Raw genomic sequence first — 11,571 nt, 5'->3', positions numbered from 1 at the left:
GGACTACTTTTTCTTTTCAAGATTCGTGGAAGAATGGTTAAAAAGGGCCATATCACTGAAAACACGGCTTAAAAATGTATAGCCCAGTTCAGACAGGCTAAAAAACAGCCCGCTCTGAATCCAGTGTTTTTGTGATATTTGTGATATTTACATAGCAGTTGAGACCCGCCCTATTCACATGAAGTAAAGCTGCTGGAACTACTTTATTTTTTTGCTGTAGAACAGTTATAAAAAGGGCCCTATCACGGAAAACACTGCTGGACAGCGGTACTCCCCGGACCGTACAGTCCGTACATGGAACCTAAGCTGCGAAAACAGCTGGTTCTGAGTCCAGTGTTTTTGTGATGTCACAAAAATCAGCCCATCTACGTTAAAAGTGAAGTTAAAAGGAGTGTTTCAGCTTGGGCTGCTTTTTTTATCCAGGGGCCATAATACAGGGCAGCCAATCAGAGCACAAAACAGCTTATTTACACAGTGCAGTCTTAAAGGTACAGTACCAAAAATAGTCTGCTTACTTCTAAGGGACAGAGGCTGGAAAACGGTCCGATTAAAAACCAATGACCTAAAACCACACAAGTGGACGAAATGCAAAAATCGAGGAAACTGGCCCTTTAAAAATATGAATTTGAAATAATGTTCAGGGCTAATTTGCATATAAAAGCAGTTTCGCATCACTCGCGGGACCAACGTCCGCATGTCAATCAAGTAAACTCACAGCATATTTTTTTTTCTCCATTTCGCTAAATTTTGATAATATCTGCCTGCATTTGGTGTTCCTGTCATATTCAGGGCTAACTGCCACTGTTTGAGTCTGTAGTTGGTTGGGGACGCTGGGGGGCCACAGATTTGTGGCTTGCTGGAGCTGGGAGGGTGATTTGGGGAGGTTAAGAAGGCTCATGCTGGGAAAAATGAAATGTGGGCCGTTCCTCCAGGCCCACTCTGTCAGAGAAACGAGAACGACAGAGGCTTCCCCTCTCTGGTGCTGAAGGGGTTGGCCTAGGGGGGCTGCTGACTGATCCCCCCTCGCCCCATCGGCCCACCGCTGTGGCCAGCCCTCAGCCGGCGGCTATAGGGGGCACGAGATGTGACCTTTGCGCCCCAGTGCATGAAGGGAAATGGAGTTCCCGCGCCTGCGCCCTCCCCCTCCCTCCGGGCCCCTGTGCTACGAGGCCTCGGCCCTGGGCGCCTCCTTGTGGCCGTTTTGGTGCGACGGCGAGTCTGACGTCTTCACCGTCTTTCGCGGGGGGCTCTGCTCCGACACCAGCTCGTGCAGCGATGGCTCCTTGTACATGGCGACTGGGGAAAGGGAGAGAAAGACAATGGCTTAGAGTTTTACATGGTCCAGGGAATTTGGAGAAGCATTGCTGTGAGGATTTTGATTGCATTCAGCAACAAGAGTGTACATTGGCAAGGTCAGGATGATCACCACCCCACCTCATCCTCAACTTCCCAAAAGTACTGGATGGAGCTCCACCACCATCATTCCAGAGAACACAGTCCTACTGCTCCACAGCTCAATGCTGGTGGTCTTTATACCCCTCTAGCCCACATCTGGCAGTGAATTGGCTCCAGAGAGTCCTATTCTAGTGGCAGTACAAGCTGTGTGTGTGTGTGTGTGTGTGTGTGTGCATTTGCACGTGTCAAAGTAGCTGAATGCATAAATTAGAAGGGGTGTCCACAAACCTTTGCACATGTAGTGTACAAAGCATGATGTGCTGCAGAATGAGCAAACTGACCTTCAATGACTTTAGGCAGGAAGTGGGCGGCTCCTTTGGTCTTCTTGACGCGGTTTCCCTTCATGACCTGCCCGTCGCGGTTGATACCGATGTACCACGAGCGGCCGGACTGGCTCTGCCGGTACAGCATGGACGAGTAGGTCACGTAGTAGTTCTCGAACACGCTCTCCTTGAACTTACACTCTGGGTTGAAGTGCTCCTGGAAGGGGAAAAAAAATGACGGTTCGATTTTTCGTAATAACGTAAAAACCTCTTTTCCTAGCGTTAGCATGCAAATGAATACATGTAATACGAGCATAAGACAATCGTCCAGTGTGGAGGAGTGCTGTGGAGGTCTTGTCTCAGCACTCATTTACATACATGATGAACATACTAGCATCCCCTAGCAGCGACACTGAAAGCATCGCCACATGACCAGCAACGTACGCATGCTAATACAGTGTAAACCTCCGTGCGGAGGCCAGAGCGCACTGACGGGGGACATATAGCTCAGGTAAGACTGAGAATACATCATCCCACCCAAAACTTCCATTCAGCCACTTCAGAGCATCTGAAGCATCTGAGCATCTCCCTCCCTCCGCAACCCCCCATCCATCCTCACACAGGTCCGCTGTGAGACAGTAACCGCTAGCGACGTGTGTACATCTCTCTTAGTCATGGTCAGAGTCCTTGCGCTGTCAGGAAAGCAAACCCAATCTGCGGGACAGATTTAGTGAGGGCAGCAGCAGGCCAGAAACAGCTGACTGAAGCCTTTCCACCTCCAGCTAGGAGATGAGGAAGAGACTGAAATGGAGATGGAGAGAAAGTGAGGCAGCCTGGACTGGCCATGAAACGGTTTCTTTGACCTTTGACTTGCTAATTTAGCATCAGCAATGCAGGATAGCACAGCTGCTTAGGGCCCACTGACCTCTAAACAGGGCAGTTCATCATATAGACTCCCGTTTAAAAATTCGGAATTACCGTTTGCAATAAAATTAAGGCAGTTTGTTGCAGACAAATGTGAAGCTACGGAAAATGGAAAGATATGGAGAAAATGGTAACATACCAAAATAGGAAGCTACAGAAGATGGGTAGCTGCGGAAAATGGGAACATATGAAAAATGGAAAGCTTTGGAAAATAGGAAGCCACAGAACAATTTTAACTACGGAAAATGGAAAAAAAAAACAGATAATGGGAACATACAGAACACGGAAAGCTACGGTAAGTGGGAAACTACAGAAAATGGTATCGTACGGAAAATGGGAAGCTATGGGAAATGGAAAGCTATGGAAAATGGGAAGCTACAGAAAATGGAAAGCTATGGAAAATGGGAAGCTACAGAAAATGGAAAGCTATGGAAAATGGACAGGTATGGAAAATGGAAAGCTATGGAAAATGGGAAGCTACAGAAAATGGAAAGCAATGGAAAATGGACAGGTACGGAAAATGGGAAGATATGGAAAATGGAAAGCTATGGAAAATGGACAGGTACGGAAAATGGAAAGCTATGGAAAACGGAAAGATATGGAAAATGGACAAGTACGGAAAATGGAAAGCTATGGAAAATGGACAGGTACGGAAAATGGAAAGCTATGGAAAATGGGCAGCTACAGAAAATGGAAAGCAATAGAAAATGGACAGGTACGGAAAATGGGAAGCTACGGAAAATGGGAAGCTATGGAAAATGGAAAGCTATGGAAAATGGACAGGTACGGAAAATGGGAAGCTATGGAAAATGGAAAGCTATGGAAAATGGGAAGCTACGGAAAATGGAAAGCAATGGAAAAAATGGTTACATACCGAAAATGGGAAGCTATGGAAAATATTAGGAGTGCTGTAATTGATTTGTTGCAGACAAACGTGAAACAACAGAAAATGGGAAACTATGGAAAATGGGAAGCTACTAAATTATTTTAAATAATATTTTATTATACAGCTTTCTCCGACATCAGCTACAGCCCTATTTACAATATATATATATTATAAATATTATAATAAAATATAATTTATATAATATATATATTGTAAATAGGGCTGTAGCTGATGTCGGAGAAAGCTGTATGGACGTGTTTTTTATCTGCCATGGAAGAGGACATGTCTGGTCACCCTAAGTTGCAACATACCACTACTAGCAGTAGCCGTACCGCTTGGGCTACACCTAGAAGTTCAGCTCAGTGAAGACCGTAGAATCTCTACTTTTCCTCCTGCACACTCCCAAAAGCCGCGAAACTCCACGCATTTCCATTTCTGTGTCCATCAGCCATTTCCCTGCACCTCTTAACTGGACTACATTCAGCTCCAGTGTTTGATGTCTTCAGAAACTTTCACACAAAGATCAATCGTCAGCCTCCTACTGCGAATACTAATCACTGAGTAATTACCAGGCTATCCGTCAAGGTACCCTTACAAACTGTGCATAGTAATCCAGCACTCCACCATCACCAATTATCTGGGGTTTGCTGGTCGAATCTTCCCCAACACCGTCCCAGAGATCTGAGCTGTGGACTTACGGCAGCCGAAGCTGAGCTTTCTAAGATCCCACATTTCCACTTAGCTGTCAATCATCCTAGACGTGTTTAAGAAAGCTTTACAGTGGAGCTACAATGTAGCGAATGTAGCTAACAAGCAATCTACTGAAGCCTTTGCTCCAGCCATTAGCGTGGTGCTAACGGCACACCTGAATCATCACACACTCTCCTCAAACTGTGTGGAGGCTTGGTAGCTGTATATGTGGCTATGTTAATTGATAGGGATACACTGGGGATACACCGCGGTTGGGATGTCGTGGCTGGGGGCTTTAAGGGGCTATACAAACATTTACTCAACATTAATCAACACTAATAAATAGCTTTAATAACCTATAAGACCAAGTAATCTCTTTTCATTTATATTTGTGTCTTACCAGCAAAATAAATGCAAATAAGCAAATAATAGGTTCACTTTTACCACCCTGTTACAAGACATTACTTTTCTAATTTCATGCCAAATATATAAATAAATCAATAAATAAAATATACATAAGGAAAATAGTCAGTTGATATAAAAAAATCTTCTAGGCATAATTTGCCTTTTTAAGCTACCCTCTTAAACACGGTAGCTAATGACATGCCGAAATCCTCAGGTCATGGCTCGGTTCTAGATAACCTTACCCAGTCGGATCTATTTCACAGTGGCTCTAAAAGAGCTCCCTCACAGAAAGTTCTTCACCTAATGGTGATGAAGACGCTGCCTGATGCCTGAGACACGGTTCTACCAGAGTTCTGAGAAGAGTTCGGCTCTAGAACCTGCTTTTAAAATCAGATCATTAAAATGGTGGAGGGATACATGCTGCAGGGTGTAGTGCGGCCACAGAAAGTAGTCCCTAAAGAAAACTGGTGGGTTTCCTCAGAGTGATTAGGCCTCATATGTGGCAGTTAGAAAAGAGAACAAATATAATAATAATAATGATAATAATAATAACTTCCAACATCAAACAATCAAACACACTTCAGTTGGTCAGCTGCTCTTAGGGTAATGGGGGGGGGGGGTAAATATATTGCTTTAGCTTATGTTATGACTTTCAAACAGATTTGCAATCAATAAACTCTTTTTGTTCAGAGAGCATGAAATTGACTAATTTAATGCAAAATATATAAATAAATCAATAAAATATACATAAGTAAAATAGTCAGTTGCTATAAAAAAATGTTCTAGACATAATTTGCTTTCAGAATATTATATTGGTTCCACCTAGATGAAACCACAGGATTGTTTTCTAGAACTGATTTGTGTTTATTTACTATAGCATTTAGACTTATATAAGCTGTAACCAGGAATATAAGTCATACATCGCTTAGGTTTTATCATTTCTCTGATGAAATTAAAACAATAAGCTCTGACTGATCAAAACGTGAACTTTGAATGAGCTGCAAAAAACATAGCGCATCCAACAAGAACCAAGAACTTTCATGCAGCAGTAAGAACATGGTAGCTCACAGAAAGTGCTGATAGCTTCTACACAGTGATCTATTCTACTGTGTACAGAGTGTGAACACACACACACACACACACATCACTGGTAATGAAGCAACATTCCGACATCAAGTCTTAAGGGTGATCGACTACATTTGGGCACTAAGGAGGTACATCTGATGGTATGACCTGACCTCCAGCATAGCTACAATTTACTGGGTGAAGGTCACCCCCAGTTACACGAGGACCTTGCTGCTGCATGGCTGCTGAGTAGCACTGGGTATTACAGAGCCGCTCCTTCCCCCGGTGACTCATTGACTGAGTTGGGCTGGCAGAGTGGATCTTAATGAATCGAGGAGAGCGGCTAATATCCGGCCTGCGTGTGCAGAATCCTGACCACCACGCCGAGAGCTTTTAGCATTCAGCGCCTCACCTCGACCTTACCGTTACCCCGCCCCCACTCCTCCCTCTGCATTCCTCCCTGCTCCTCCTCCCTCCTTCCTTCCTTCCCTCCGTCTCGCTCTTCCTCCCTTCACCATGCAGGAGGGTCTGATTGCATCCATTCCTTCCATAAGCAAGACATTGCAGCAGCTAAAGCGGCAGCTAAAGACATGCTTAAATCCTCAGGTCATGGCTCGGTTCTAGATAACCTTACCCAGTCAGAGCTGCACTACAGTGGCTCTAAAAGAGCCCCCTCATAGAAAGTGATGAAGACGCTGCCTGATGCCTGAGACACTGTTCTACCAGAGTTCTGAGGAGAGTTCGGCTCTAGAACCTGCTTTTAGAATCGAATATCATTGAAATGGTGGAGGGATACATGCTGCCTTTAGGGTGTAGTGCGACAAAAAGTAGTCCCTAAAGAAAACTTCCAACATCAAACTATCAAACACACTTCTGTTGGTCAGCTGCTCTTAGGGTAATTGGGTGGGGGGTGGGGGGGGGTGAATATTGCTTTAGCTCCTCCTCCTGGTGCGTGAGTGTGGGCATAGGTGGGAGTTATGACTCCACCTTCGAACAGATTTGCGATCAATAAACTCCTCACAGCTTTCTGTTCAGAGAGCATGAAATTGACAGTCGGAGGCTGCGGGATCTAATCACCGGGCGGATCCGTCCCCGTCCAATGAGGAGGAATTAATGACCTTGTTATGGAAACAGCAGAAAGTCGCGGCGTTTCCCAGCAGAGGCCGTGATACACAACGCCCATACGACCTGTCATAAGCTTGGCCACTTCCAACAGTTACAGCTGAGGAAGCTGCCAGAGCCTTTAGTCTGGACAGTGTGCTTCCTGCAGGCCTCCTCATCCTCAGTGATGTCTGCAGAAGAACATCAGGCAGGATGGGTTCCCCTTCATGTCTTGGTTCCTTTCCATTGTTCCTTTCCTTGTTCTCCTACAGAGTTCTTATTTTGAGCCCTGGTTCCTCTCTGTGGTTCTACCTCATGTTCTTTTGAGTCTTGGTTCCTCCCTGTGGTTCTACCTCATGTTCTATTGAGTCTTGGTTCCTCTCTTTGGTTCTACGTCATGTTCTTATGATTATTGGTTTCTTTCTGTGCTTCTACCTTATGTTCTTATGAGTCCTGGCTCCTCTCTGTAGTTTTGAGTCTTGGTTCTTCTCTGTGGTTCTACCTCATGTTCTTTTGAGTTTGGGATCCTCTCTATGGTTCTATGTCATGTTCTTTTGAGTCTTGGTTCCTCTCTGTGGTTCTACCTCGTGCTCTTTTGAGTATTGGTTCCTCTCTGTGGTTCTATCTCATGTTCTTTTGAGTATTGATTCCTCTCTGTGGTTCTACCTCATGTTCTTATGATTCTTGGTTCCTCTCTGTGGTTCTACCTCATGTTCTTATGATTCTTGGTTCCTCTCTGTGGTTCTACCTCATGTTCTTATGATTCTTGGTTCCTCTCTGTTGTTCTACCTGAGTTCTTTTGAGTCTTGGTTCCTCTCTGTGGTTCTTCCTCATGTTCTTTAGAGTCTTGGTTCCTCTCTGTGGTTCTTCCTCATGTTCTTTAGAATATTGGTTCCTCTCTGTGGTTCTTCCTCATGCTCTTTTGAGTCTTGTTTCTTAACAGGTTTTTTTGTCTCATGCTCTTCCTGAGTTTCTGGTTCTTAGAGAATTGTTCTATGTTGGGTCTAGCTCACGCTCCTTGAGTTTTGGTTCCTCTCAGTAGTTTCTCAGGCTCTTAAAGATTTTCTCCTGGTGAACCTTGGTTCTTCCTAGTAGTCCTACCTCATGCTTTTTCCCAGGATGATGGGAGTTATTATCATTAATAATGTGAACATTAAACTGAGCGGGACTGAATTAGACCGTCTGAGCAGAACATCCATCATGTTTCCATCACAGAACCACATCAACAGTGAGACATCAACCTCCGAAAGCACACAGGTCAGCCTCATCCACTGCAATCACAAATGTGACCTCCACGTCCCTCCTGTTCGCTGTGGGCAGAGCGTAACACAACGCTGCAAACATAGCTGAATAATTCATATCAATTATGCCGTTTGAAAGACACATCCATAATTCAGCACGACTTTCAATCACCATCAACGGTAGGATACAGAGCCTTATGTGCAGTTCCACTCACTGGCCACTTTATTAGAAACCCCTAGATCCTGCTTTCACTCACTGGCCACTTTATTAGAAACTCCTAGATCCTGCTTTCACTCACTGGCCACTTTATTAGAAACCCCTAGATCCTGCTTTCACTCACTGGCCACTTTATTAGAAACCCCTAGATCCTGCTTCCTCTCACTGGCCACTTTATTAGAAACCCCTACCTTTTGCTTCCATTCACTGGCCACTTTATTAGAAACCCCTAGATCCTGCTACCTCTCACTGGCCACTTTATTAGAAACCCCTAGATCCTGCTTCCTCTCACTGGCCACTTTATTAGAAACCCCTACCTTGTGCTTTCACTCACTGGCCACTTTATTAGAAACCCCTACATTCTGCTTCCACTCACTGGCCACTTTATTAGAAACCCATAGATCCTGTTTCCTCTCACTGGCCACTTTATTAGAAACCCCTACCTTGTGCTTCCACTAACTGGCCACTTTATTAGAAACCCCTAAATCCTGCTTTCACTCACTGGCCACTTTATTACAAACCCCTACCTTGTGCTTCCACTAACTGACCACTTTATTAGAAACCCCTAGATCCTGCTTCTGCTCACTGGCCACTTTTTTAGAAACCTCTCTGGGTCATTTTTCAGTATTGTTTGGCTTTACTGTCTTCGGACCTCCTAAATGTGCTTGGGCCGCACTGTTAAGCAAATGTCGGTTAAAGTAACGACGCAAGCGAGACGCAGCTGGATGAATGTGGGTAAACAAATGAACGCTGCTCTCGCAGCAGCAGAAAATTATCTGCAGCCGCTTCCCCCCATGATCATAACTCAACGTAAAGCTTCTTAATAGGGCCTGTGTTTATGACCGCCAGCATCGCGCGTGTGTGTGTGTGCGTATATCAGTGCCTCTGTAAGTGCATCCGTTAATCTATCTACTTACGACAGCATAAGCTTGTGTGTATGTATTTGCGAGCACTGTGTGTGCTCCTGTAATCTCCAGAATACAGCACTGCTGATGGAACGGGATGCTCCCGAGCCTCACGTGAGCCTCAATGCTACAGGTGGGCTAGAATTGGTATAAAGCCCCCCCAGGCATTTGGAGATGTGGGGTTCTCCGGAGTGATGGAGCTCTACCTACACCATTGGGATGAGTTGGCAGAACTACTCTTCCAACATCAGTACCTCAGTACCTTACCGATGCACCGATGTCTTGTAGGGCTGAATGCAATCAAATCCCCCTCACAGCAATGTTCTGACATCTAGTGCAAAGCCGTGCCATAAGAGTAGAGGCTGTTATTGCAGCAAAATGTGGACAAAGTCCGATATTAATACCCTAACACTGAAGGCGGAAGAGAAACAAATACGGACAAAAGTATTGGGACACCTGCTGGTTCACTTTTTCTTCTGAAATCAGAGGTTTTACAAAACAATCTCTTGCTTTTGTTGGTGTAACTGTCTCTACTGTCCAGGGAAGAAGGATTTCTACTAGATTGTGGAGGTGCATTGCTGTGAGGATTTGATTGCATTCAGCAACAAGAGTGTCAGTGAGGTCAGAAGGTTGGAGGATGGTCTCCATCATTTCCATCATCCCCAACTTCTCAGCTTCTCAGCCCATCCAGAAGTATTGGATAGAGCACCACCACCAGTCCTAATCTATTGGCAGTACTTCTCTACAGCTGTTTGTCTGTGCATTGGAACATCTGTGTCCGCAATGGATGCAACTTAAGGTAGCTGAATGCATTCATTAGAAGGGGTGTCCACAAACATTTGGACATATAGTCTCCATGCACATTGGGATCAGTAGTGAAAGGCCTGTGTTGGTGCTGTTTGTGAGTTCTGCAGATGTTTGCCGCTGCACCACGCTGTCAGCCGAGTCAGGGAAGCAAGCTGCTGTCTGCTCTGAGGATTTCGTTTAGCAAAGATCAAGCCCACTGTCTGCACAGCGGAGGTCACCGCGTGATGGGTAAGCGATGCTGGCAGGAGCAGCGGGGGTATAAGGAGCATCCCCATCATCACAGCTCATCTGGTCATGCCTGGAGTGGCAGGTGAAGAACTGCTGTCAATAAGATTCAGGCTAGAGTGACATCTGCTGTGTCAGACGGGCGGGGAACTCGCCCGAAACCGGACCTCCGTCCTCCATCCACCTCACGGTTACTCACCCTCACTGAGGAGAAGAGAGGCAGGACTGCTAGTCCATGAGGGGATGCGTCATCTGTAGCTTCCGAGAGGTTCTTCAGAGTGGTGGATTGTGGATGGTTCTATATAGCACCAAACAGGGCTCCACTGTTGCTACAAGTCAAAGGACCAGTGTAGTCCACTGGTATCCCTTTCCAATGTTATGTACACTCTTTAAAAAGGGTTCTCCGAGGGTTCTTTAGTAAAGGCAGTGTTTCTATATAGAGCCATGACAACCATATGGATGCTTAAATAGTTCATCGCCTGCTTAAAGGGTTCTTGACATTGGTGGGAAACGTTTTGTAGATGGTTCTATAGAGCACCAGAAAGGGTTCCACTACTATCACATGATAAAGAACCCTATGTGCTTAGAGCGTAGTCGACTGGTACTCCTGTTTAGTAGCGATAGCTGGAGACAAATGAAAATACCAGGTCAGTCATATGACCTTGTTCTGTTTGCATCGGCAGTGTCCCTTCCTTCATTATGCACGCTCCTTAAAAAGGGTTCTTTAAGGGTTCTTTAGTAAAGGCAGTGCTTCTATGAAGAACCATGACAACTCAAAGAACCATCTGCATCCTTAAATGGGTCTTCACCTAGTTAAACGGTTCCATAGGTTGGTGGAAGACCTTCTGTAGATGGTTCTGTAGAGCACCAGAAAGGGTTCCAGTACCATGACAAGATAAAGAACCCTATGTGCTTAGAGCGTGGTCCACAGGTACTCGTGTTTAGTAGCCATAGCTGGACACAAATATAAAAAACCCGGTCAGTCATGTGACCATGTTCTTTTTGCATCAACACGCTCTTTAAAAAGGGTTCTTCAAGGGTTCTTTAAATAAGGTAGTGCTCATGTAGAACCATGAGAACTCAAAACAGAACCATCTGGATCCTACACCTGGGCAGTCTTCTATGTTCATAGATTGATGTTCCTTTCATCATTTTTCACACTCTTTCTTAAAGGGTCCTTCAAGGGTTCTTTAGTAAGACAGAAATGGTTCTATAAATAGGAGCGTGCCGGAAAACCTTAGATGGTTCTAAGAAGGCCCAAAAAGTGCTCCATTGTTATCATGAGGCAAAACAATTGGTGGTACTCTTTCCTGGTTAAAGGGTTCTTGGGACTGGTGGAGATGGTTCTATATAGCACCAAAAGGGTTCTTGTGACGAGATAAAGAAC

General features: G+C 45.0%; 1 protein-coding gene across 2 annotated transcripts in view; it reads right to left on the bottom strand.

Moving 5' to 3' along the window:
- Positions 1-1,162: 1,162 nt before the first annotated feature.
- Positions 1,163-11,571, bottom strand: part of fgf11b (fibroblast growth factor 11b) — a 43,046-nt gene continuing 32,637 nt past the window's right edge. For both annotated transcript variants that reach the window (XM_072658446.1, XM_072658445.1), the window contains 2 exons: positions 1,737-1,935; positions 1,163-1,296 (listed from right to left, as the gene is read on the bottom strand). In XM_072658446.1, coding sequence (XP_072514547.1) covers positions 1,163-1,296; positions 1,737-1,935 — 333 coding nt within the window. The remainder of the gene's footprint in view (positions 1,297-1,736; positions 1,936-11,571) is intronic.

Source organism: Salminus brasiliensis, chromosome 16 (assembly GCF_030463535.1).
Source record: "Salminus brasiliensis chromosome 16, fSalBra1.hap2, whole genome shotgun sequence".
Taxonomy (NCBI): Eukaryota; Metazoa; Chordata; class Actinopteri; order Characiformes; family Bryconidae; genus Salminus; species Salminus brasiliensis.
The sequence above is the reverse complement of the archived record's forward strand: the minus strand, read 5'-3'. Positions and strand labels throughout refer to the sequence as shown.